The 26401-nt window shown below is 37.7% G+C and overlaps 6 protein-coding genes across 7 annotated transcripts; 2 read left to right on the top strand and 4 right to left on the bottom strand.

Annotated features, from left to right (window-relative positions):
• Nucleotides 1–7474: 7474 nt before the first annotated feature.
• On the bottom strand, nucleotides 7475–9072 carry LOC147324490 (uncharacterized). The gene has a single exon (XM_086298321.1). It carries the CDS (start codon nucleotides 8859–8861, stop codon nucleotides 7932–7934), a length of 930 nt encoding a protein of 309 aa, XP_086154447.1. The 5' UTR covers nucleotides 8862–9072; the 3' UTR covers nucleotides 7475–7931.
• Nucleotides 9073–9080: 8 nt separating this feature from the next.
• Nucleotides 9081–10888, bottom strand: LOC147324489 (uncharacterized). Its single transcript, XM_086302720.1, has one exon. The coding sequence runs from the start codon at nucleotides 10611–10613 to the stop codon at nucleotides 9081–9083; it is 1533 nt and encodes a 510-aa protein (XP_086158846.1). The 5' UTR covers nucleotides 10614–10888.
• Nucleotides 10889–11120: 232 nt separating this feature from the next.
• On the top strand, nucleotides 11121–18170 carry LOC147324488 (uncharacterized). Of its 2 annotated transcripts, none has more exons than XM_086298314.1 (11): nucleotides 11121–13065; nucleotides 13799–13953; nucleotides 14506–14719; nucleotides 14864–14939; nucleotides 15500–15750; nucleotides 16514–16570; nucleotides 16747–16820; nucleotides 17139–17239; nucleotides 17387–17587; nucleotides 17751–17837; nucleotides 18041–18170. In XM_086298314.1, the coding sequence occupies exons 1-11, from the start codon at nucleotides 12925–12927 to the stop codon at nucleotides 18061–18063; spliced, it is 1380 nt and encodes a 459-aa protein (XP_086154440.1). In that variant the 5' UTR covers nucleotides 11121–12924; the 3' UTR covers nucleotides 18064–18170. The 2 variants fall into 2 exon arrangements, with proteins under 2 accessions (XP_086154440.1, XP_086154439.1); XM_086298313.1 differs by having other exon boundaries at nucleotides 17384–17587.
• LOC147324487 (uncharacterized) lies at nucleotides 18072–20050 on the top strand. The gene is made up of 5 exons (XM_086298330.1): nucleotides 18072–18289; nucleotides 18454–18582; nucleotides 18665–18805; nucleotides 19297–19420; nucleotides 19492–20050. Exons 1-5 carry the CDS (start codon nucleotides 18140–18142, stop codon nucleotides 19707–19709), a joined length of 762 nt encoding a protein of 253 aa, XP_086154456.1. The 5' UTR covers nucleotides 18072–18139; the 3' UTR covers nucleotides 19710–20050.
• Nucleotides 20051–20474: 424 nt separating this feature from the next.
• LOC147324486 (uncharacterized) lies at nucleotides 20475–22615 on the bottom strand. The gene is made up of 4 exons (XM_086302719.1): nucleotides 22506–22615; nucleotides 21467–21577; nucleotides 21074–21350; nucleotides 20475–20946 (listed from the first exon to the last, which is right to left on the bottom strand). The coding sequence occupies exons 1-4, from the start codon at nucleotides 22613–22615 to the stop codon at nucleotides 20740–20742; spliced, it is 705 nt and encodes a 234-aa protein (XP_086158845.1). The 3' UTR covers nucleotides 20475–20739.
• Nucleotides 22616–22638: 23 nt separating this feature from the next.
• On the bottom strand, nucleotides 22639–26219 carry LOC147324485 (uncharacterized). Its single transcript, XM_086298320.1, has 6 exons — nucleotides 25931–26219; nucleotides 24458–24532; nucleotides 24043–24198; nucleotides 23464–23779; nucleotides 23080–23278; nucleotides 22639–22718 (listed from the first exon to the last, which is right to left on the bottom strand). Exons 1-6 carry the CDS (start codon nucleotides 26069–26071, stop codon nucleotides 22655–22657), a joined length of 951 nt encoding a protein of 316 aa, XP_086154446.1. The 5' UTR covers nucleotides 26072–26219; the 3' UTR covers nucleotides 22639–22654.
• Nucleotides 26220–26401: the final 182 nt, after the last annotated feature.

Below are 26401 nucleotides of genomic sequence, written 5' to 3'. Positions count from 1 at the left end.
TGAATATCTCTGCAATTCAACAACTGGTACATGTGTTATTGCTGCCTGTGGTCTGGTGAAGGATCCACTGCCTTTAGCAGCCTCACATATCTCCTTTTGCCACCGTTTCCTCCTCATGTCCCTACAGGATATATCTGGACATTGTTATATCATAAGTAATCATTTTAAAACATCTATACACATAAAACACGCGCACACACACTGACATTTTATATCTTCTCCAGAGTACTGTACATACTACTCCCACAAGTTTTCATCATGGTGGTGATACATAATACTTCCCTTATTATTTATTCATAGTGCAATAATAATAATAATAATAATAATAAAGAGACAACAATAAAGGTAAAAATATAAAATTATATATTTATGATTATTCAATTAGTTTGACTGGCCAATCAGTGCAAGGCAGAAAGCTTATTATATGTTTAAATGATAGCGATACAATAATTTTGCTGCTGTAAAATCAGCAGTCATATTTGAAATTTAACTCTTATATAACCTGTTTCTTAATGTAATTTCTTGAAATGTGTTTTTAATATCATAATTTAGTCTCCATAATTACTGGATTTACAAAAATTGTGCAATAATTGTTTAAACAAAATCAAGCAGGTGCATAAATTTGGACACCACATAAAAAGAAATCAAATAAATATTTAGTGTATATCAATGTGTGTGTCTCCTATATGATATATGGGGTGCCTTTGTCTGGACGTGCTTCCCATCCAGAGCTGCACAGCACAGAGGAAAGTTCCAGCGCTCCTGGGATCCCTCTGTCATGGACCGCCAGTCTCCAGGTGAAGGCACAGCCATGAAGTCGTCCACTAGACAGTCCCAGATGGCCATCGCTACCTGGGGGGTGATCTGGCACACCGTGGACACACCGAGTCTGCAACTGAATGCTTGGTCGTGAAGGAGTCCCCGGTGACAAGGAACCTGGACAAAATTGTTCAAAATCAGTATTATGTGTACTGCAGTTACAAAATACATTATTCAAATTCCAAAATACTTTTGTGATGTCAGATTTAAATCACAAAACTTAAATCTTACATAAAACATTTTGTAATTATAAGGATAATAACAAAATGTATATTAGATAATATCTAAAACAGTTGTGTTTGGTTTTAACTTTAACATATCATAATTTGATTGGTAGCAACTTTTATAACTACAGTGAGCCAATCACTCATAATTCCTAAACATGTCAATCAGGTAGGAATGAAGTAAGACATTAATAGAAATAAAAGAGTTGTATGTTGACATGTAGCCCTTTCCTTGCTTAAATCATTAATATTTTTGAAAAATTAATCTGTGATAAGACAGCTTATCAAGATAGAACCATGTAACTAAAGATGAACCAAACTGTTCACAGTTTTATCTAACTCTGTTTTAATAAAGGCTGGTAACCCCTGTTATAGAGTCTGACAGCTGCAGGATTATATACAAATATTCAACTATCCCAGAATTAAACCAGGTCTAAATAAAAAGGAGTGAGTATCACTACAAAGGTTAACTCAGTGGTCCTAATGCTACAGTTTGATATCAGCAAACACCGAGCGCATACATTGATGTGACACCACAGCCATGCTATCATTGCAAACACTCTCCACCATTTGACCTTAGAACTGAAGAAGCTTCTCGGATGAGAGGTGAAACGTCTTCAAGCAACTTAAAGAAGTCCAGACACTTTTCTTTGCAAGCTCCTTTGACTACGATGACCTGGATGACTGAGAACCTTCACAGACATATTGCAAACACTAATAACAGCATAAATTGAATTAAATCGGGACTTGATGAGAGCTTCTGAGTATCACTAGAAATATTATAAACAGTCGTCTCCGTACGTGTTTTGGAATTTGTACATGCTTTTGAGTTTGTAGATGTTTTGGAGTTTGTACGTGCTTTTAGGAGTTTGTACGTGTTTTGGAATTTGTACATGCTTTTCAGTTAGTAGATGATTTGGAGTTTGTACGTGCTTTTAGGAGTTTGTACGTGTTTTTGAGTTTGTACGTGGTTTGGAATTTGTACGTGTTTTAGAGTCTGTACGTGCTTTGGAGTTTGTAGGTATTTTAGAATTTATACATGCGTTTTGGAGTTTGTACGTGCTTTTTGGTAGTGATGTGCGATACCACTGATTTCCTTTCCGATCCCAAGTAAAATTCAGGGTGGTATCGACGATACTGATCCGATACCGATACTTTGTACAAAAACGTATTTCAGTTATTGTATCTCAAATTATAGGGTCATAATGATTACAGGACATCGGATTACTTGTTCTTATCGCTTAATAATGCACAGTTATCATATAGAAATAAAAAAAACTGAAGTTGTGCGCTATTTGAACACATTGCCTGCCTGCAGCACTAAAGGACTCCGTGAGAGACGTCTGTCTCGCCCTTGCAGCACCTGTCCCTGTCCACTCCTCTTCAGTTCACCTCAACATCATGTTCTGTGATATGATTTACTCTGAAGTGCTTGATGAGGTTAGTAGTGTTGCCACAACACCTCCCTTTCTTGCCACATGTATTGCAAACTACGTCTCAACCGTTTGTGGAAGTAAAATACGTCTGCACATGACTCCATTTATGCTCAGCCATTGTTGTGAGTGTGCACAACAAGGGGCTGGACACATTTATACAAACGTACGTCACACATGACTATGACAGGTGGAAGACTAAGTAGTTCCTTCCAATGTAGACAATCCAAATGATATAGTTTATTTGCACTCTGTTCCTGTTAATGATAACCTACAAATTTACCCTAAATTACTAAAATATCGATATTTTAATATGAGTATCGATTCTAGAACATAAATGACTGGTATTGGAGGAATCAATATTTCAGTATCGATCCGCACATCACTACTTTTTGGAGTTTAAATGTGTTTTCAAGTTTGTACGTGCTTTGGAGTTTGTGCATGCGTTTTGGAGTTTGGAGAAGCACGTACAAACTCCAAAACACATACAAACTCAAAAACACGTACACACTCCAAAGTATTAGTGATGGTTTGGTCGCGAACGAAATGGCTCTTAGAGCCGGATCTTTGACGTGAACAACGGAGCTTTTTTTTTTTTTTTCTTTCACCCTCTCTCTCGCACTTTTCCCCTCCTTCACTAAGCATGCGAGCCTTGTGCTTTGCGCTGGGCAGGGGGGGAGGGTCGGTAGTTACACTCAGTAGCACAGGAACAGAGCAGGAGGGAGAGAGAGAGAAAGAGAGCCAGGGACAACAACGTCACATTAGAAAGGTATCCGGTTGTTCAGTCTGACGTCACTAGCCGTGTCTGGACCTAAAATCCGCTGCAGGTCCATATATCAAACGATCACTATGGCATTACTGAGAGTTGAAAAACTGTCTAAAGTCTTTCATCTTTAATAAAATGATCAGCGTTCTGCTCTACATCCAGGCATCCATGAAAACGGAATTTATGACATTTTATGGAGTTAGAAGTTAGCAGGGAGTTAGCTCGCTAGCTTCTATCTAAATACAATATAGCATGTCCTGACTGCTGGGTTTTGGAAACAAATTAAAACGTACAGCTCTGTTATCACTTCCAGCATAAATGAAGACAGAAAACTAAACAGCAGTGACGTTTGTAGGGTTACTGAAGTTGGGCTAGCTGGTATATAATGATGCGCTACGTGACCGCTAGCGACACAGCTATGTTAGCATAATATAAACAAGCTAACTTTTTTTCCACTCGATAAAAGTTAACGTGAGTGTTCTCGGTGGTCAGGAACAAATGTAATTGCATGGCAGGATGCTGTAAAAGGACCAAACTTCAGCCAGGAGAACAACTGAGATAATCCATCCACAATACGAGGTTAGTCATTCACATACTGCTGCATGGGATGGGCTGTAGTTGCATCCTAAGGTTTTAAAAACTGAGCCTTAAATAAATGATTAGCGGTAATAAAAGCCGAGGGAGGTCAACAGTGATCACTGACTGTTTTAGGAGCTTTTTGAGATTAAATAGAAGAAAATACATAACATTAAACATGTTAACAACACAACTCCGAAGCAGGTATAAATTCCAAAGCACGTAAAAATTCTGAAGCACGTACAAACTGCAAAGCATGTACAAACTCAAAAACACGTACAAACTGAAAAACGCGTAAAAATTCTGAAGCACGTACAAACTGCAAAGCATGTACAAATTCAAAAACACGTACAAACTGAAAAACGCGTACAAATTCTGAAGCACGTACAAACTGCAAAGCACCTACAAATTCCAAAGCACATATTTTGCAGTTTGTACATGATTCGGAATTTATACGTGTTTTGGAGTTTGCATGTGCTTTGTCTCTAGGGGCCACTGTAGAAGATGTCCTTTTGCCATTAATTATGCCAGAATTTTAGTTTTCATTGTGAATACTTGTGTTTTATACTAGGTGATACTGTAGAACTAAAAAGTATATACATATTTTTTATTTGCAGTAACTGACCATATTTACTACTAAGATATACTGTTTTATTAAGCAGCTGGATTGCCTTTATTTATTAATTTTTTTCCGTAGTTTTAAAAGTACTGTATGTTTTTGGTGATTAACATACAGTTGTAGATTGTAAATTCAAATGATAATAGCAGAAAAGACTGTTATGCATACAGAATTATTACGTAAGTTATAGGGTGATTAATTGTAAATAATGCTACAAATTTTTCTTGTTGTTTTCAAAGACAATGGGCCATATTACTGTACATTATTGTACTTTAAACATTTTAGCAGTGCAAAAATTAAAGCAATTTACCATTTTTCAATTTACAGTGATTCAACATAATTATTACAATTATCTACTTTTTTGGATTTAATGGTAATTTACCGTTGCCATTTCGCAGTTATTTACTGTAATTTTTATGTACCTTACAGTGTAAGATTATTATCAGGGGTGCACATAAGTGGTCCGCAGGTGCACATGCGCTGTCAAAATAAAAGACGCGCACCAGCTAAGAAGTTGCAACACGCAAGATAAGGAAGATAAGGTGAGATCTTCTCAAGATGTGGAAGATTCTCGGAAAAGTGGTTGCAGGAGGTGAGCTGGCTTCAAACAAATGATTTTCACAGCATACTCTGCACCACATCTCTGAGCATTCATCATTTGTTTGAAGCCAGCTCACCTCCTACATCCACTTTTCCGAGAATCTTCCACATCTTGAGGAGATCTAAACAAACTCTGTCCTCCTCCAGAAAATCTTATGTCTTATCTTATGGGTCTCCACAGTTTCCTTGAGTTCTGCATTGTCTTTTCTAAGCTGTGCGTTCTCCTGCATGAGTTTATCTACCTTACTTTTGACCTCGCACAGCTCAGCACGAAGGCTCCTTATCTCCTTAACCCTCCTCTCGTGTTAGGGTCGGCACCGACCCATTTTAAATTTCAAATGCATAAAAAAATCACATACATTTGTTTATTGTATCAAGGCTTTTTGACTTTGTCAGGAACCTCTATTTCTACAAAATAAAATAAAAAAAATTATTTTCACTAAATTATAAAATGCCCTAGTTGAAATTATGACCTTTGTGTTGTTAGGGTCGGTTTCGACCCAGGTATAATATTATGAGTATAAAGCAATAATTAAAGCCAAAACTGAAATCATAAGTGCACTGTCAGCTAAAACACTTACAGCAAGCGCCTCTCCTAATCATATGAGCTTTAGGGGATTCTTATTTTGCATGTTTTTTGCAGTATACCTGCACAAAAACAAAACAAAATAAACACGGGCATGTGAGGTGAATTCACTATTTGAGTGGCCATTTGACTTCCAGAATGCACATTTACAATTTGCAGCATACAAAAAATGAGAAGAAGATTCACAGTGAGCTAAGTTCTGGATCATATTTTTGGTGAAAATGAAGGAGAGGACACAGAGCAGCATAGCGATTCAGATGGGCAGGTTTCTAAGGAGGAAGACAATGTGGACTATCATCCAGAAGACACAGACACATCTGATCAGAGGTGGAGGTCGCTGGTGCTGAAGCTACTCCTGCTGAAAGATTCAAGTCCAAAAATGGTAAGATCTTTTGGAGCTCAGTACCTCATGATGTACATGGCAGGGCAGCTGCTGCAAATGTCATCAAAATGACCCCTGGAATCACAAGGTTTGCTCTGACCAAAGTCAGTGACATCAAGAGATGTTTTGAGATATTTATGCCATTGTCACTAGAAAGAATCATCATTACTATGATAAACCTTGAAGGAAAAAAAGTCAATGGCGACATGATGAGGAATACCTGGATGCTTTCATTGTTCTTGCTGGAGTGTACAGATGCTGCAATGAGGCCACTGATCGTCTATGGGATGCATCGACAGGCAGAAACATTTTCTGGGCAACGATGTCACTTCACACATTTGATATCATTTTGATTCAAGAGTCCTCAGATTTGACAACAGAGAGACCAGACCGAGGTCTGACAAACTTGCTCCCATCAGGGATGTCTGGGAGAGATGGGTGCAGCTTCTTCCACTGATGTTCATCCCAGGGCCAGTGACAGTGGATGAATGTCTTGTCCACTTTTTGAGGAAAATGCCCCTTCCGGCAATATATACCCAGTAAGCAAGGGAAAAACGGCAGAAAAATCTGGGAAGCCTGTGATGCAAAAACCAACTATGCCTGGAATGTACAGATTTTCACAGTCAAAGCTGCGAGTGGCACCCCTGAGAAGAAACAATGAAAATGTGTGGTCCTCCATATGACCACTGGACTGCAGGATCACAATATCAGCTGTGATATTTTATTTTATTTTATTTTTTACCAGATATGACCTTGGACAAGAACTTCACAAAGGAAACTGAGGTGAAGCTGTATCATTGGGAAGTGATAAAAAGCCCACAATTACCCACGGCTATAACCAAAACAAAGGAGGAGAGGACTTTTTCTTTTTTTCAGTTTATATTAAAGGTCTACTGCTGAAAAAAAACAAACTTTTTTTGTCTTTTCTTGATGTAAATGTCTATGGGTCGAAATTGACCCGTAACACCATCGATGTCATTTTAGTTATTAATCTTAAAATGAAAAAAATCAATAAAACAGATTTATTTAAGAGATGTGTCCTATACCCCTCAGTAATACTCAGGTAACACAGAAACCTTTTATTTATTAATATGATTCTCTTGAGGTTAATTTTACAATTTTTTTTTAATTGAAATCGAGGGGTATAGTGACAAAAAAAGACCCAGAGGCCCACACCAAAAGTATTAAAACCAACATTTTCATGGATAAGGAAGCCTAACAAGGTAACCAAGAGATGAGAAACAAATTGGATGATAACTTATTGTTTTTAGTATATTTTATAGCTGATTTAATTCACGGGTCAAAACCGACCCGCTAACATAAGAGATGATAACAGAAAGCTAACACGAGAGGAAGGTTAAGGTGACCATCTTCCTTTATCTGAGCCCTTGTAATCAATGTCTGCATTACTTGATCCACTGTACCACTCAGTCTGTTAAATTGCTCATCAATGTTTGGTACAGAGCATGTCAGAGTCCCGTTCGTTATCGGAATTAACCAGACAGATCGCTCCACCAACTAAGAACGGCCATGCACCACCACCCACAGAATCGAGAAAGAGCTATCAATCTGTCAATCCTTTCCGTGTCGGGTGAGGTTTCCCGTGTTGAGTCAAATTAAGCCGCAGGCTCCACTCCTGGTGGTGCCCTTCCGTCAATTCCTTTAAGTTTCAGCTTTGCAACCATACTCCCCCCGGAACCCAAAGACTTTGGTTTCCCGGACGCTGCCCGGCGGGTCATGGGAATAACGCCGCCGGATCGCTAGTTGGCATCGTTTATGTCCGACCATTTTTTTTTTAAATTGACAGCACAGTGTCACAGTGTATTAGCTTTTTGAAAGGTTCCTGGTTTCTGAAAATGCTCCAAAGTAAACTGTGTTAAACGAGCTCTTTTATTTAAGGACTATGGACACTGTGACGTCATATTCTTAGCCACCTGTCCTGGAGTTAAATAGGCAATCACTGTTAAGCATTGAAAAGCCCCAGTAAGCTGCAGCTATAATAAGGCCTACTGCGGCAACACCTAAACCTATTTTAAGTAGGCGTTTAGCACCATGACGCCATGAACCACTAGTCGGAACCACATCAGTAGATGGTTCTGAGACAGGAGAAACAAGCTCCTCGGGTTCAGGAGCAAGATTCTCCAGCTGCAGAGGTTCACCAGTGATGTTGTGAACAGCAGCTAATATTTCTTCTTCCTCCTCCCTTCTCAGCTCATCCTTAAGATTATTAATTATTTTTCTTTTCATTTTAAGATGTTCATAAAGTTCATCTATGAGATCTTCGTTATGAACAATCTTGAAATTTTGCTTTTTGACTTTTTCTTCCAGCCAAAATATTTGCAGTGTCAGACTTTCTGTTGTCTTTTCTTGATGCTCAAGATTTTCTAAACATTTCTTGAGATTTGTGTTCGCTGTTTTTAATTTGTTTATCTCAGCAGCAATGCTGCTGTTCTCCTTAAGGAGATATTCCTCTTTTTTGTGAAAGTCACGGCACATCCTCTGAATGGTGCTAACCTGTTCCTGCATTTTAGCCTCCAGAGATTCCACCTGTGACTGCTTTTCATCCAGTGTCTGTCTCACCCGGCGCTGAAGAGTACAAATTTCTCTTTTCAGCTCAACTGTGAGTTCTGTCTTCCGAAATATTTCCCTATATTGTTTTTCTATTATCTCTTCTTTTTTTATTGTTTTATGGTGAGCTTCTCCCACTTGCTGCTCAAGTGTCTCTAAAGAGTCCTTGAGATCTGCGTTCTCTTTTTTTTGCTCGTTTCTCTCACGTTCAATCTGAGACAACTGAGCAGCAATGCTGCTGTTCTGCTCAGTGAGAGATTCCATCTTTTCCAAAAAGTCATGGTGCATTGTCTGAACGTTCTTTTCCTGTTCCTGGAGTTTAGCCTCCAGAGATTCCACCTGTGTCTGATTTTTTTTTAGCCTGAGCCTTCATGTGTTTAAGCTCATCTCTTGACTGATGGAAATTATCTTTATAATAATTCTTTTTGCGCTTTAGGGTGCTCAACTCCAACTGGAGTTGTTTAATTTTCATTTGAAGCTCCATAGGGTCAGGTATTTGTCTCTCCATCAACCCTCGAATCTCTCCGTCAGACTGTGAATTATTAAATGCTTCGTTAATGCTTCGGGAACTAATCGATCACCAAGGTGGCAATATGGCTCAAGGAGGCCATAGACAGAGTTAAATAGGCAATCACTGTTAAGCATTGAAAAGCCCCAGTAAGCTGCAGCTATAATAAGGCCTACTGCGGCAACATCTAAACCTATTTTAAGTAGGCGTTTGGCACCATGACGCCATGAACCACTACTAGTCGGAACCACGTCAGGAGATGGTTCTGAGACTGGAGAAACAAGCTCCTCGGGTTCAGGAGCAAGATTCTCCTGTGTCGGGACCACATCAGGAGATGCTTCTGAGGCAGGAGAAACAAGCTCCTCGGGTTCGGGAGCAAAATTCTCCTGTGTCGGGACCAAATCAGGAGATGGTTCTGAGACAGGAGAAACAAGCTCCTCAGGTTCAGGAGCAAAATTCTCCTGTGTCGGGACCACATCAGTAGATGGTTCTGAGACAGGAGAAACAAGCTCCTCGGGTTCAGGAGCAAGATTCTCCAGCTGCAGAGGTTCACCAGTGATGTTGTGAACAGCAGCTAATATTTCTTCTTCCTCCTCCCTTCTCAGCTCATCCTTAAGATTATTAATTATTTCTCTTTTCATTTTAAGATGTTCATAAAGTTCATCTATGAGATCTTCGTTATGAACAATCTTGAAACTTTGCTTTTTGACTTTTTCTTCCAGCCAAAATATTTGTAGTGTCAGACTTTCTGTTGTCTTTTCTTGATGCTCAAGATTTTCTAAACATTTCTTGAGATTTGTGTTCGCTGTTTTTAATTTGTTTATCTCAGCAGCAATGCTGCTGTTCTCCTTAAGGAGATATTCCTCTTTTTTGTGAAAGTCACGGCACATCCTCTGAATGGTGCTAACCTGTTCCTGCATTTTAGCCTCCAGAGATTCCACCTGTGACTGTGCCTGTCTCACCTGACGCTGAAGAGTACAAATTTCTCTTTTCAGCTCAACTGTGAGTTCTGTCTTCCGAAATATTTCCCTATATTGTTTTTCTATTATCTCTTCTTTTTTTATTGTTTTATTGTGAGCTTCTCCCACTTGCTGCTCAAGTCTCTCTAAAGAGTCCTTGAGATCTGCATTCTCTTTTTTTTGCATGTTTCTCTCATGTTCAATCTGAGACAACTGAGCAGCAATGCTGCTGTTCTGCTCAATGAGAGATTCCGTCTTTTCCAAAAAGTCATGGTGCATTGTCTGAACGTTCTTTTCCTGTTCCTGGAGTTTAGCCTCCAGAGATTCCACCTGTGTCTGATTTTTTTTAGCCTGAGCCTTCATGTGTTTAAGCTCATCTCTTGACTGATGGAAATTATCTTTATAATAATTCTTTTTGAGCTTTAGGGTGCTCAACTCCAACTGGAGTTGTTGAATTTTCATTTGAAGCTCCATAGGGTCAGGTATTTCTGTCTCCATCAACCCATACAGTCTTTGTGATTCCTCTCGAATCTCTCCGTCAGACTGTGAATTATTAAATGCTTCGTTTGACATTTCTTTAAACTCTTAATGCAAAGTGTCGACAAGAAAAAATGTTTGCTTAATTGTTTAAGTTTAAAAATAATCCCTTTCTGAAAGGTTTCTGGTTTGCTAAACACAACTCGCTGTTTCTGAAAATGTTCCAAGTAAAACTGTGTTTTACAGGAGAATCAAGCTCCTCAGGTTGAAGACCAAGATTCTCCTGTGTCGGAACCATGTCAGGAGGTGGTTCCAAAGCAGGAAAAAAAAGCTCCTCAGGTTCAGGAGCAAAATTCTCCTGTGTCGGGACCACAGGTGGTTCCAAGGCAGGAAAACAAAGCTCCTCAGGTTCAGGAGCAAAATTCTCCTGTGTCGGGACCACATCAGGAGGTGGTTCCAAGGCAGGAAAAAAAAGCTCCTCAGGTTCAGGAGCAAAATTCTCCTGTGTCGGGACCACAGGTGGTTCCAAGGCAGGAAAAAAAAGCTCCTCAGGTTCAGGAGCAAAATTCTCCAGCTACAGAGCCTCCAGAGATTCCACCTGTGACTGTTGTTCTTGGTACTCAAGAGGCTCTAAAGTTTTCTTGAGTTCGTCTCTCTCCCTTTCAATAAGTGACAACTGAGCAGCAATGCTGCTGTTCTGTCTAAGGAGATATTCTTCCTTTTCCAGAAAGTCACGGTGCATCATTTGAACGGTGTTAACCTGTTCCTGCAATTTAGCCTCCAGAGATTCCACCCTTGACTGTTTTTCATCCAGAGCCTGTCTCATCCGACGCTGAAGAACACATATTTCTTTTTTCAGCTCAATTATTTGTTCAGTCTTGTGATCTATTTCTCTATTCTGTTTTTCTATTATCTCTTCTTTTTTTGTTATTTTGTGGTGAGCTTCTCCCACTTGGTGCTCAAGTCTCTCTAACTCTTCCTTGACATCACGGTGCATCGTACTAATTTGTTCTTGTATTTTCATTTGAAGGTCTCTAGGCTCCGATATTTCTCTCTCCACTAACCCATATAATTCGTTTGATTCCGCTGGAATCGCTCTGTCAGACTGTGAATTATTGACTATTTCTCGTGACATTTCTTTAAAAGCTTAATGCAACGTGTCGAAAGAAAAATACGTGTGCTTAATTATTTAACTTTAAAATAGTCCCTTTCTGAAAGGTTTCTGGTTTGCTAAACACAACTCGCTGTTTCTGAAAATGTTCCAAGTAAAACTGTGTTTGCAAAGGTGAAGAGGGGCTATTTATAGACTTTCGTGGCTTCGAATTTGACGTCAACGCTCTTCGAGCCTTTGATCCTTTGTTCGATCACAGGATCACATGACAGGAGATGTTCACATGCGTCCAAACTGCAAATGAATCGCGCACGAGCAAAGCCGCCGCTCCCGCACTGACTGTAACGCAGTCAATTCTTCTTTTACTGTTATGCTGTTTTGTGGATCACAAGGTTTAAAACTACTTGTAAACACACACACAGTAACTCCACCCTAACCTGCAGCTGCAGCGCAAATAACAACGAAAATTGTTTGTAAACGTGTCCTGGAGTTTACAGGTGCAGACAGTGCAACAGCTTCCAGGTCATTTATTCTGCCAATATGGCAAGAAGGTCATAACTGCTTCAAGCAATACTAAGTGCAATAATCCTTTCTGTCATCGTTGTATTTTTACTCAGTTGTATATAGTATTTGTATTTGTATTCTATTTTTATCTTATTGTATATTTATTTTATTTTATTCTACTGTATATAGTATTTTATTTTATTCTATTCTGTACAGTTGTGTACTGTATTTATTCTTATTGTATTCTAATTTTTGCCTCATAACTTTTGCACTGTCCACTTCCTGCTGTGACAAAACAAATTTCCCACGTGTGGGACTAATAAAGGTTATCTTATCTTATCTTATCTTAAGCACTGTCTATATCAGGGGTAGGCAACGCCAGGCTTCGAGGGCCGGTGTCTATGGGCTCAAAATGTGGTCATAAATATTTTGTACTTGTAAAAAAGATTTGTACTTGTAAAAAAGATTTGTATGTGTAAAAAAAATTTGTGCGTGCGTAAAAAAGATTTGTATGTGTAAAAAAGATTTGTGCGTGCGTAAAAAAGATTTGTATGTGTAAAAAAGATTTGTGCGTGCGTAAAAAAGATTTGTATGTGTAAAAAAGATTTGTGCGTGCGTAAAAAAGATTTTTATGTGTAAAAAAGATTTGTGCGTGCGTAAAAAAGATTTGTATGTGTGAAAAAGATTTGTGCGTGTGTGAAAAAGATTTGTGTGTGGACTTAGAAAAAAACCCCCTGCAAGTTACAAGTACGAATTTTGACCCTATTTTTCTTCCTTTAAGCTGATTGGTCAATGTCATGTCAATCACAAATTAAACAATCCAATCAGAGAACAGATGTGTTTGGCTGTCGGGGGGATGCTTTACGGACCTTCAGGTCCTGGAAGGGTTGCAGATTGAAGATGGAGGACAGCGGTGCCGCTTCTGCGGCGCAGGTAAGCTTTAGTTTATGGTTTACTGGAACAAGCTAATTGTCCAGACATATATTTTTGAATATCATGTTCGTTTACTACACTGTAATTTTTCACGGTGCCAAAAGATAGCTTAAAAAGGGCTCTCAACATTAGCCCTAGTGTTGCATGTGTTTAAATAGTCTCCTGTGTGGCACGGTCTGTCTGCTTAAACATCAGCATCGTGGAGAATTATGTGTTTGGATTTAAGTGTAATCCCGATGAGATGTCATTTTGGTAATAATTGGAACTGAAATGCTCTGACTTGACCTTAGCACTGGTCCCAGGTCACCCCCGAGTTTGTGTTAGAGTAATACTACAGTAATTACAGTATACAACAACTTTCAGCAGCTACTGAAAGTTAGGGGACCTAGCTTAACTTTCAGTAGCTGCTAACGCATTAATGAGCAAACCGCGCTAACGTGTTATGCTGCGCTAACGGAAAATCGGTTAATGTCATTTTAAGGAGATTACTGCTGACAGCACAAATATATGTGTGTGTATAAAGTATCTGATTTCAGTTTTCTTCTACTACTGTAATTATGGCTTAACAAGCTTCCTCAGTGTTCTTTTAAACTCTCACTCATGACTATTAGTTATACTGTTAACTATTTTAATATTAGGTTAATAAGGGAAAAAGGGATATATCGGGAAACCATATGGTATTGTTTAAATGAAGATGCAGATGTTCAATAACATATAAATATATTTTCAACAGGAGCCAAAGACTGCAATAGAGAAGGCTATACTGAATCTTGTGGGAATTCTGTCAACTTCCCAGTCTGATATTAGGAGTAGAACTGCAACCACATCTGTTACTGCGACAGTGCCTCAGCAAACCCCAAGAGTGAGCACCCAAATAGAAATGCAAAGGTAAAAAGAAAAAGAAAATTGCCAGTAATGCTACTCCTTTCTTTTTTTTCGGGGGGGAGGAGTGTTATGGAACAGTAATCAAAGATATTCAGTAAAGTAGAAGCCCAGATAATTAGGTTTGTATTTCAGTTGTTCATATTTTTAATATTCTTTTCCCTGTATTCTGGAGAAGACATAAAATCTGTACTGACAAGGATATAATGAATACTGGATTCAAGGAACCCTTTTGGTTTTGAGTTACTCTTTGGTTTTGGTTTAAAAATATAATTCATAGGCTTTAACCTGGCATGCACAAAAGTAAAATGCTGCATCCAGGATTTGTCTCTATTGTGTGTTCAGCTTTTACTCTTACTCTCTTTTATGTAAGTCATCTTTTTATTTAAACAACCTGCTCTGCAAATTACCTATGCTCTTGGATCCTCCTTAAACATCATTATGACATTTCACCTTAACAGTAATGCAGTACTTTTCCAATCAGATGAGTAGTCTTGCTTTAATTTGGAAGAATTTGGCACAGTGTTTAATGCCTCAAATGTATAATCTTATTTACAGGTCATTTCCAGCAATGTTTCAAAGAAGGCAATCCAAAGAAAAGAGGCCTTTCCCAGCTCCTAGTAATGTCATACATGCAGTTCGCAACCTTCAGTTGCAATTCTGTCTTTTGCCTGACTCCACGACAAAAACCCCAAAGAATGAAATACGGCTTCTTCAAGCTGGACTTGGAAGGCGAACTCTCAGCATAGCTGACAATGCTGATCATGAAGAAGTACTTTTCTCAATTTTAGATGCCTTTATCTTGTCAAAAAAAAAATCTAATTTTAAACTTTAAAATTAAAATTGAAAAATGTTACAATTTGATTTGACAAACTAATGATGAGGAAATGTTTGATTTCTTTTAACCCTAATTTAGATTACTGTAGCTCTGCATGAAGAGTATCCGAAGATGAAGGCCCTAACTGGTGGATGGCTCTTGTATAAAGCAGGAGGTAAGTCATTTTAACTCCCCGACTTTGTGTCTGAGTTAATAGAAGACATTTACTTAGAGCCAAAAGCATCCGGATAAGTTTTACAAGAAGCTTTTTTGTCTAATTAAAACATTTCTAACACTTCTTCCGAGAATAACTTATGGAACACTGATATGGCTTTTATTATTTATTTTTCAAATTTGTAGGCATGGTCTTTTTTTTCGATTAACTCACTTTTTTTGTGCATTGTGATTGAAAAGCTATAAAGGCATAAGATGCACATCAATACACTTCCATTGTTTACAGGTATAAGATCAACAGTACAGCACCACTTAATTAAAAACTTGAATATTCGGAATATGTTTATGGATGAAATATTGTTTTGGTCTAGTGATTCATTCAACATTTTAAGCATTGTTTAAAAATGAAAAGCATAGTTTGCTACAAGGTAGTTTTTAAAGACATTGCTATACAAGAGTAGTGTTCCATAATGTTATGGATTTATTTGTACTTTATGATCTCAACTTTTAGAACATTGCTGTATTGCGAATGCATTATTTGGTTTTTGTTCCATATTCTAGGTGGTAGCGGACAGAGAAATCTCTCTCTAGTATCTCAGGGAACACAAGGCTACACAGCCAAGACGCTCAAGATGGCCACCAACAATGGAAAAAATACTCTTTATATTGTCCCTCTCCAAGAAAAAATTGATACTACACCTCTTCCACATGATGCTGCAGAATTCAGCAAAATGCCGAAGTCTCAGTGCAAGACCTGTGGTGTGACTATGCCTCTTCAGCTACTTGTTTGTCACGTAGAAAACTGTGTACAAGTAAGCCAAATTCAACAGTAAAACAAACATTGCTACCACCTTTGCTAAAAACTAAAACTTTTTAAGTTGTATTCTTTTTACTACTTTCAAAATGGAAGGACAGAATATTATGCTTTACCCAAGACTACTTTGGGTGAATTTCCAGAGTCAATGTATGTGCTGAAATCAGTCGTAAGTTTTGCTCTAAATGTCTGTGAAGTTTCTCAGTTATCCCAGTCATTGTAGTCTAAAGAGTTTGCAAAGAAAACATCTGGACTTCTATAAGTTTTCTTGAAGATGTGCCACCTCTCATCTGAGAAGCTTCTTCGTTTCTTTAGAGCATAGGTGTCAAAACCTGTCCCGCAGCCTAATTACATTTGCCCTGCGAAGCCATACCAAATTACTATTAGAGTTGGCCTACTGGTATTATACAGCTAATATATATATTGTTTAGTATTAAGCTTTGCTTGTTTCATATTCCGTTTTTTAGCAAAACGTGTTTGAGTCCATAAGAAAAGATTCATTCTTATATCTGGAGGAACAAATATATTTCAATAAATATTAATGTTAGCCCGCGACTTTGTTCCAGTTTTGAATTTTGGCCCACTGTGTATTTGAGTTTGACACCCCTGCTTTAGAGCAATTGGTGGAGAGTCCAAAACTTTATGCCCTATTGGAGTGTCCCCATGAGGGGCGTTGATCCCCTAGTTTGCTCTAAATGACAAATCGTGAGCAGCATGTAGCTACCATAAATGTGTAATGTAACATTAGATTCCTTTACCAGGAAGCCGCGTGTGAAAGCATAACTGACCAGGCACATCAGAATGAAGTCCAATTGGAGGTGAGTTCCCAGATATATTTAACATTGTAATATGGACAATACAAAATTCCAAGCAGATCTTTGTTCAACTGTTTCATTATTTGCTAATTACCTGTGGCATTCTGTGCTAGATTTGGACTGTTCATCTTTGCTAGGACTAAAATAAATACACTTTTTAATTGCAATATCCTCTTCAGCCTTCTTGTCCTGTTTGTGGAAATCATTATCCTCCAGATGACTTGGTCTTGCATGCCAGTACATGTGGTGATCGGTAAGTTCATTTTAGTTGGACAACACTAAACAAATGCTATGTGTAGCACATTTATAGTTGCTCTTGCTTCTGTCTTTGCATCATGTCATAGCAGGGGCTCATCCTTATCTAACCTGTTCATCTTCTATGATCATGTTGACCACATGGATGAGCTTTTATCAGTGTTCATCCTGGCATTTTAACAATATACTTTTGCTTCTTTAGAGTGCATTGTTTAGGTGACCTTATCTTTTATTGACAGTATTCCTGCATCCATCTATCGATCGATCGGTTTAAACACTGATGTTTTTTTTTTCTTTTGCAACACTTTGGGTAAAGTGAAGTGGATGACCTGCATCACGCAGCACATGAAGTCAGAGACACACTTCTCAATTTTGCTGCTGAGATGAACACTGACATCCCAGCCAACAATAAGGAAGGTACTTTTCATACCAAATGTCAGAGTATATTTAAAATTCCAAATTGACGTGCTTACCAGAAAGTGTGCTGGGCCTTAATTTTTTGGCTTACTGGGTTTACAGTACAAAATGTTATTTTTGCATACAATGTACTTTATCTTTTAGTAGAACAGTGGAAAAAGGCCAGTGATCCCCAAGATGCTGCAGTTTTGTTTAAGAGGCATCTCTTAAAGGAAAAGGAGGAGAACCCCAAAATCACAGCTATCATTGACATTCGACAAGATCAAACATCCCAGAGCCGAGAGATCATTGCTTTCTACAAAAGACCACAGATTGATTGGGCAGGACCTTTTCGTTGTTCTTTACAAGGTAATGCTTATGGTGAAGCATAGATTCAGTTACTTTCTTTAAAGGCTGTTTAACATTCCAACTTGGTAAATGAGAATTTTCCATTAAAGGGTGCTGTAAAGCAGTTTGTAACTTTACTTGTGTTGTTGTTGTTGTCTTTTTCTTTTTCCCAATTTTAAAATAGGTGACACAGCTGTTGGCACTGGGGTCCAGAGACATTTTTTCAGCATGGCAATGCTAAAGTTGCAACATGGCTTTAACATCCATAGCGGTATGTTTCTATATCCTTTTCTTAATTAATGTGAGATGAGTTTTTAAAATAATCCATCGAGAAATTTACTCCAGAAATTTAAAAAAGAAAAAAGAAAAAAGATTGAAGTATTTGCATCATGTTTGACCACTTCATTAATCAACTACTTACGTCAATAGATAACGCTATACCTTTTTTATTTTTCTTGTACTGTTCTTCTCCAGGTGCAGCCAACATGACCCTTTGAGGGACAAGAGAACCATCTAGTGCCTTCTACTTCTCAGATTTTGGCAGACAGTGACTTATTTGTGGTAGCAGGCAGAATGATTGGGCATTCATTTTTGAACGATGGGCCACGATTGCATGGCCTCAGCAAGGCTATTATTCACATGTTGGTCCATGCTGATAGAGACACTGTCACTGTACAGCTCGATGATGTGCCAGACCTAGATATTCGTTCTACAATTTGCATGGTGAATACTAATTTACTTCAAGCCTTTGTGAAATCATAATTTAAATTAACTCATTATTTTTATATACATGTAAATACCCCCCCCCCCCCCCCCCCAAGAAAATGCAGATTTTTTATGCAATATATTTGCAACATACTAAAATGGAATTTTTTTTCCTCTATAAGCTTGATGGTAATAAACACCTCACTGAGCAGCAGAAGGATGACATTAACAATTTGGCCATTTCCTGGGACTTGCCACCCGTTAGTGCAGAAAACCGCAGATGGCTGTTCCAACAGCTTCTCCATCATGCAGTAAGATTGCCCTTTAAAAAATTTTTTTAGATTGTCATCACCTAAGCAAATGTCATGTGGTTATTTTTAATTATTGTTTTAGGTGATAGGCCGAACTAAAAGGCAGACAAAACACATCAGAAAAGGTCTGAAGGACACCGGATTGTTGACTATGCTTCAACAAAGACCTGACACAGCCTCAGTGGTCTTTCCCCAGCATGAAGACAGCATTCTTACTGCACAGGTATTTCAATGCATTTCTAATATGCCGACTACAGTGACAAGGCTAGATGGCATGACAGTTAATGCTGCTTTTAGGGGAGGCTGTAGCTCAGGAGGTAGAGCAGGTCATCTACTGATCAGCAGTTTGACCCTGGCTCCCCGCTCTGTATGAATTTTTGGTAGGAAGTACAGAAAATAACAATGTGATTGTGACAATGATAATTGTTGTAGAAAAAACTTTGAAGGGTCTGGGAGAGTAGAAAATTAAGAATCAGTCCTTTTACCATTATACTTTAAGTGAGACAAAATGATTGATTGATAATACTTTATTCATCATGAGGAAAATTCTTTTAAAGGCTGCCAGATAATCCAGTGCCATCATGAGCACCCCGTAGAATACACCATATATAAATGCCAAGTGTCGGAAAAAAGTCCCTTCGCAAATTTAACATGTAAAAAAACTGTATTTAAGGCAGTTGCATTCTTAAGTGTGTCTCTGAAATCTCATTTTAGGCTGTTCTTAGCCACATTGTTTGGCCAGGAGATGAGGGCGATGATGAAGACGGTGATGATCCACCTTACCCACAAAGCATCCAAATGCAAACAGTGGGATTTCTGAAGACCTACATTGAAACAGGCGAGTGTAATTGCATTGTGATTCAAAATTTGAATCTAATTTAATTTCTAATGCATTGATTATTTTTACAGCCACTCCATTCCAGCTCAGCCAGCTGATGAGGTTTTGGGTCGGGTGGGAAATTCCGACTGGTACCATGAAGGTTGAAGTAGTCGAAGCAGACTACCTCATATCCTCTACATGTTTTGGAACGTTGCGTGTGCCTGGGCACTTCCACGAGTACAATGTCTTTTCCAAACATGTTGATGATTGCATTGCAACTTGTGCCACAGGTTTCGGCCTTATTTAAAAGCAATTTGTAGACACTGGATGTCGAATAAACTTGCTAAACCATGCTTGAAAAATGTTTTACATAGCCAAAAGTTTCACTGTTACTTAGGCTTATTGATTTTTTGTGAATATTGTTATGCGAGTTTAAATATAAAAATTAAAGTTACAGTTCCCACCATTAACATTTATATTTGAAGTTAAGGAACTAATGATTGTGTTATTTAGGTTTCAGTCATTGTCATGCATCCGATTTACATCATCTCTTTGTTTGAAGAAGTTTCCTGGATTACACGATTAATACCAAAGCTGTATTAAATGTTACACACAGTCCAATGATGTTGAATATAATGTTAATAAAAATCTGCCACACTGTCAGCTGTGGTCAAGCTATTTAATTACCGCATGCAGGACAGCTAACACACATCAAAACATTACAGTTCTACAGTCATGAGAGTTTTTGTCACTTTCAAGCTGTTACCAATAAAGTCAAGTTTTGGGCTATGAAAATTGGATGATAATTTTCCGGATTATTTTTGAGGTTGTTTGAAATCATTTTGTAAATCAAAGGAAATATGCTTGAACACCCCAAATTGAAATCCAGAATTTGTTAAGGACATGGATTTGGAGCAGCAGTTATTGGACTTAAATACAAGTTACATTCTAGACTCCATCACAGTTAAGAAAAAGAAATCTTGTCAGACTGTAAATAAAGTATATTAATTGAATCTTGCCTTTAAAATGAAATAAAAATATAAATCAGCAAGAATAGGCATGATGGCACCTAAACAAAATTTTATTGAAGCTATTATTAAACAAAGGACTTACATGAGAACAGAAAGCATTTATCATGTTACCTTTGCATTAACTGACAGATTATCAGGAAAATATGGTTTAGTAAACTCATCAAACACAAAATGCATTAACATTAAAAACTGAAAATAAATATTGATGCAGACTTTTAGTAACTGTCCTCAGATACAAAAACTGATAATTCAACATAATGTAAACATCTGTTAGGGCATATTATTTTCAACTATCACTAGATAAAGCTATAAATCCTGCCTGTTCTCAAGAATGCCTTCCACATACTGGAGAAGGGAACTGTAAATGTCAGCCCCATAGGACATAGAGGGTTCCATGGGATTGAAAAGGTGTCTCACTCTTTCCAAATCCTCACTGTCAAGTGGAGACACAAGTTCTGGAAGGTGAATACCAGTTTGGTCCAAGTCTGCAATGTCCACATCTGGATACTCTGCCTGAAATTAGACGCCATCAATTCAGGAAGTCTTTAAAATACATGCTTTATTAATTTTGTCAATGATATACATATATTTTTTTTTTTCAAAAAAGCAATTTGAATAATTTAGAGATGTGTAATCATACCACAATACTTTCAGGAGGATTGACTGGATTCTGAGTCTTTCCAATCTCCCATAGTTGGTTTGGGGTGTAGTTCCGCTCTGTCCTAAGAGAGTGATTGTTCCAGCCTTCAATAAACGTCTCCAAATCTGCTTGGATTCGTGGCAAAAACACATACTGTGCACAAAAAAGGTCAGTACAGTTTGTTGGATCCAACAGTCTGTCTTCCTCAAGTCTGTGAAGAAGATCGTAGTAGATGTTGGTGACAACATTCCAAACGTCTCGCCACAGGCGCTCTATCCTTTAAAACAAAACAAAAATTTTAAACGTAATTTTGTTAATAACACATTCAATAATTAACGCCAGAATACTACACCTGGCAATCAAAAATATGTTTTTGTTGTAAATTAGGAATACCTTTGGTTATGCACGCTTTTGCCAGACATAAAGCTTCCTCTACCACAGCCCCGAACTTCAAACATGTATCGAGCAATGTCAACATTCTCAACTCCTTGGTCTCCCCTCACTCTAGAAATATGAAAAACAAAGGACACAGAAATTGCAGAGTATCACAGTTTAGCAATATTTTAAAGTTAATCATTTAAAGAAAAATGTGAATGTTTTACATTCAACTGTATAATATTTTTAGGGCTCTTTGAGCTCTTATGCAGAGCTATATTTGTAAATATTTGAAACTCGCCGTGGATACAAAGATACCTGAAACCTGGAGCATAGAAGCAGAGACGCATGGAAACATGGCACAAACGACAACAGACAACATGACAAAGAATGAACAGAAACACACAGACTAAATACACACAAGTGTGATTAGAGAAAATGAAAACACATGGGAAACAGCTGACACTGATTTGACATATTCGTCCATATTTATCTGATCTTCTACATTTGTACTACATTGGTACTCGCCCCCTCATACACTTCGCTCTTTTTCAGCTTCCCTTCTGTCTGTTCCACATGCTTGCCTAACTACAATGGGACTCAGAGCCTTTAGTTGTTCTGCCCCAAGACTTTGGATGTACCTCCACCAGATCTCCGGACAACAAACACTTTCACCACTTTTAAGTCACGTCTCAAAACCCATCTATTCAGAATTGCATACACCTGATTCTGTATTAGTCCATTTTAACTTGATTAGCTTTTATACTGTCATGCTTGCTTTTCTCTTCTTTAACTTATGTCTACATTTTATTTGCAATGTTTCAATATATTGTATTGTTGCTATTGTAAGATAACCTTAAGGTGTTATAAAACGTGTTATTATTATTATTATTATTATTGTAGTATTTCTCTGAAAATATAATACAAATGATAGGAAAATTCAATCATTTCCAGACAGCAAGCATGTGTGTCAGGCACGAATGTGTATTCAAAATATAAGTGAGACTGATTTAAGCCTCTATGCTCTAATGTGAACAGCAAGTTTTTTGCATTATACCTCAATGGAAATCCATGCTTCTGTACAGCCTCAAGGAAGAACGTCAGTGCTGTAGAAGCCTTGTTGTTGTTAGCTGCTTTCAAGTACAAGATCTGAATATAAAGAGACATTATGGAAGTACTAGTACTAGCATCACATTTTCTGCTATTTTAGTGAAGAATGCAAACCTTCCTTGAGAAGCCATCAACACCACCAAACATCACAAGTCCATATCTGTAAAGAGACAAAGACACAGCCCCTAAGACTTCAGCCACTGAGTATAATTAATTAATTGCATTTTTCACCAATAATCAAATATGATATATAAACACTAAATATATATATATATATATATATGTATATATATATATGTATATATATATATATATATATATATATATATATATTATATATATATATATATATATATATATATATATATATATATATATATATATATATATATATATAAAACTGCTAACTTGGCGGTAAAGTGATGGCGTAATGTAAAATACAGTGTTTGCATATGCATGAATGAGTTAAATAGTAATGGGCCCAAATGTGCCCTATGACTATTGAGTTATGTTAAACTTACCTAATTAACTTATGGTTGGTGTCAATGTGGAGTAGTGACAGAGGACCAGGAACACTGTATGTCCTTCTGACAACACATCCAAGATTTGCCATCCTTTCAAGGATTCCAGCGCTGTCAACACGACGCATGGAATCCCATACTCTGTTCCACTGCACCCTGTGGCCCAGTGCCCTGAGGCATCCTTTAACCATTCTGTAGCCTAAAAAGACATTCCATAGTGAAAGAATCACAACTGCACATTGGAAGGCACTTATAGTACAGTAAATCAAACTACTAACTAATCATGACATTCAGCTAGTGTTATTCATGTAAATATGAACGGTTGCTAGCAAGAAAAATAAAATAGCCTTATTACAAGCATTATTTTTCACATGAATAACTAACCCAGATTTTTTGATTCCTGTTTTATGGCTGCAATTAAGTTGTCAATTTCATCATCTGATAGTGAGCTGTAGGTTGCCGTTATTGAGAGGCCCCACTCTTCCATTCTTCGTCGGACTGTTTTCTGCGATATGCCCAAAAGCTTGGAGATACAAGGAACGGAGAGGTCCATCTTTATTAGATCTTTGAGGTGGTCTTTGGAAACATAGAGCTTTGGCCTCCCCCGTTCACCAGCTGAGCTGTCAACAACAATGGCAGACCTTCTTGTATCCATATCGGAATGGATGAGGCAGATGAGGTGGTGAAGAGCTTCAACCACCTAAAAAATGGTTGCATTAAAATATTTAGTTGGATGAAATCCTGGAATTCAGTTTTACCATCTTACTATCATTATTCTTATACCCAATCTTTATATTGAAACACAGAACAAAATTTCATCTTGGATTTAACAAGGCAATGGATGACAGGTGCATTTGTATAGCATAATTACTACACTGTAAAATTAACATTATAAGATACATAAGAATGGCATATATTGAAACGATTTTTAAAGATAACCAAAACTAAATCAAATAAACCTACCACTGATGGAACATTAATATGAGCAGAAAGAGAACAGACTAGAGTTGATGCGTTCACGCAGAGGAACTCAATATGATCAAGGTCCAAGGGCTGCTGTTGGTAGGACTGCACCAGCCTATTTTGAAGGTTTTGGAAAACATGTCTTCCTAAAGCCACCTGAAAGAAGAAAAAAATTATTCAATTACTAATATCATATGAAGTGCATTGAAGGAACAATGAAATGTCAAACTGCGTAAAACTCAATAAAACCAAATAATATTCTCATGAAATCTTTTTATTTTGATTAACTTTGTAATACAGTAAAGAAACTGAATTGCATTAAAAATTATTTTTAAATATGTTTTATCCTGTGCCACCTTGCTGTATTCAAAAAATTCAAACAACTTTACTTTAATAATGAAAAAAATGAACCCACCAAAGAGTCACAGGAACATCCCAGGTTCTCTGTTCTGGAGGGAGATCGACCAAGGTCCACTTGATTTACAGTCACCTGTTAAGTAAAACAATCAGGCAATTTTCAAAGATTTACACGTTTCTCTATGGATGTATCATACACTCTACTATTTCTCTCTCTGAAGTACCCTGTGGATGTTCCCATGATGACACAGATGACCCACAAATTTAGTATAGCACACTTCAAAACACATAACCCGATGCAGAAAGACTTTAAAAGTCCCTAAACACATGTGACATCTGTTAGGGTTGAAAATTTACTTTACAAAATTATTAAGTAAGGCTGTTTCATTTTTTTTTTTAAAGATGTACACAACGCAAATGTGCTCATAAGCATGTTGGCACTCCATGTTTGAAGGTTGAGAATGTCATTCAGCGCTGTATTCGAAATATTGCAGGTACACATAGAGTGCAGAGGGGTTTTTTGCAGTATGCTTACAAACACACGATAATGGTTAGATTAGTCTCTGGATTAGGGAGGCTGAACAAGATGCCGTGAACTGGGCCTTAGAATCAGCATATGTTTTTATTGTCACAGTATATAAGCTGTAAAGCCCGTTTCAGCATTATCCTTTTTGGGAAGCTGGTTCACACAAAAGGCTGGCACTATAAACTTGTAATTTCAACTGATGAAGCAAATCCAATCTTTTTAAATCATTTTCTCCTGAATTCCTTCTTAAATTTTTGAACAGGACACATCCAGCAAAGCAAATATCTACAGACATTAGCTTACTGACACCAGACAGACACTGCACTACAGTTAACTACAGAAGCATTCTTGGTCAATCTGGTACTGTATAACAGAGTACTTCTCAATGTCACTGCCTATAAGCTCTCATAAATCCCAAAACGCTCACTCAGGAAGCTTGTTAAGCCATAATTACAGTAGTAGAAGAAAACTGAAATCAGATACTTTATACACACACATATATTTGTGCTGTCAGCAGTAATCTCCTTAAAATGACATTAACCGATTTTCCGTTAGCGCAGCATAACACGTTAGCGCAGTTTGCTCGTTAATGCGTTAGCAGCTACTGAAAGTTAAGCTAGGTCCCCTAACTTTCAGTAGCTGCTGAAAGTTGTTGTATACTGTAATTACTGTAGTATTACTCTAACACAAACTCGGGGGTGACCTGGGACCAGTGCTAAGGTCAAGTCAGAGCATTTCAGTTCCAATTATTACCAAAATGACATCTCATCGGGATTACACTTAAATCCAAACACATAATTCTCCACGATGCTGATGTTTAAGCAGACAGACCGTGCCACACAGGAGACTATTTAAACACATGCAACACTAGGGCTAATGTTGAGAGCCCTTTTTAAGCTATCTTTTGGCACCGTGAAAAATTACAGTGTAGTAAACGAACATGATATTCAAAAATATATGTCTGGACAATTAGCTTGTTCCAGTAAACCATAAACTAAAGCTTACCTGCGCCGCAGAAGCGGCACCGCTGTCCTCCATCTTCAATCTGCAACCCTTCCAGGACCTGAAGGTCCGTAAAGCATCCCCCCGACAGCCAAACCCATCTGTTCTCTGATTGGATTGTTTAATTTGTGATTGACATGACATTGACCAATCAGCTTAAAGGAAGAAAAATAGGGTCAAAATTCGTACTTGTAACTTGCAGGGTTTTTTTTTCTAAGTCCACACACAAATCTTTTTCACACACGCACAAATCTTTTTCACACATACAAATCTTTTTTACGCACGCACAAATCTTTTTCACACATACAAATCTTTTTTACGCACGCACAAATCTTTTTTACACATACAAATCTTTTTTTACGCACGCACAAATTTTTTTTACACATACAAATCTTTTTTACAAGTACAAATCTTTTTTACAAGTACAAAATATTTATGACCACATTTTGAGCCCATAGGTGTCCTGCGGGTTTT

This window comes from Aulonocara sp. 'chitande type north' Nkhata Bay, linkage group LG7 (genome assembly GCF_057382095.1).
Source record: "Aulonocara sp. 'chitande type north' Nkhata Bay isolate Kocher_YH1m ecotype deep benthic linkage group LG7, A_spYH_male_GT1.1, whole genome shotgun sequence".
NCBI lineage: Eukaryota > Metazoa > Chordata > Actinopteri > Cichliformes > Cichlidae > Aulonocara > Aulonocara sp. 'chitande type north' Nkhata Bay.
This window is presented reverse-complemented; position numbering and strand designations above follow the sequence as displayed.

Coding starts and splice junctions, on each gene's coding strand:
- LOC147324490 (XM_086298321.1), bottom strand. CDS start 8,861: ATGCACCATGACTTTTTGGAAAAGATGGAATCTCTCACTGAGCAGAAC.
- LOC147324489 (XM_086302720.1), bottom strand. CDS start 10,613: ATGTCAAACGAAGCATTTAATAATTCACAGTCTGACGGAGAGATTCGA.
- LOC147324488 (XM_086298313.1), top strand. CDS start 12,925: ATGTCATGTCAATCACAAATTAAACAATCCAATCAGAGAACAGATGTG. Junction 14,940..15,499: donor GCTCTTGTATAAAGCAGGAG/GTAAGTCATTTT, acceptor TCCATATTCTAG/GTGGTAGCGGACAGAGAAAT. Junction 17,240..17,383: donor CCCAGCCAACAATAAGGAAG/GTACTTTTCATA, acceptor TTTATCTTTTAG/TAGAACAGTGGAAAAAGGCC.
- LOC147324487 (XM_086298330.1), top strand. CDS start 18,140: ATGATTGGGCATTCATTTTTGAACGATGGGCCACGATTGCATGGCCTC. Junction 18,806..19,296: donor ACAGCATTCTTACTGCACAG/GTATTTCAATGC, acceptor ATCTCATTTTAG/GCTGTTCTTAGCCACATTGT. Junction 19,421..19,491: donor GAAGACCTACATTGAAACAG/GCGAGTGTAATT, acceptor TTATTTTTACAG/CCACTCCATTCCAGCTCAGC.
- LOC147324486 (XM_086302719.1), bottom strand. CDS start 22,615: ATGTCTCTTTATATTCAGATCTTGTACTTGAAAGCAGCTAACAACAAC. Junction 21,578..22,505: donor AAGCATGGATTTCCATTGAG/GTATAATGCAAA, acceptor TCATATTTCTAG/AGTGAGGGGAGACCAAGGAG. Junction 21,351..21,466: donor AAAAGCGTGCATAACCAAAG/GTATTCCTAATT, acceptor TTTGTTTTAAAG/GATAGAGCGCCTGTGGCGAG.
- LOC147324485 (XM_086298320.1), bottom strand. CDS start 26,071: ATGTCATGTCAATCACAAATTAAACAATCCAATCAGAGAACAGATGGG. Junction 24,199..24,457: donor GATGTTCCTGTGACTCTTTG/GTGGGTTCATTT, acceptor TTCTTCTTTCAG/GTGGCTTTAGGAAGACATGT. Junction 23,279..23,463: donor ACAGGAATCAAAAAATCTGG/GTTAGTTATTCA, acceptor ATGTCTTTTTAG/GCTACAGAATGGTTAAAGGA.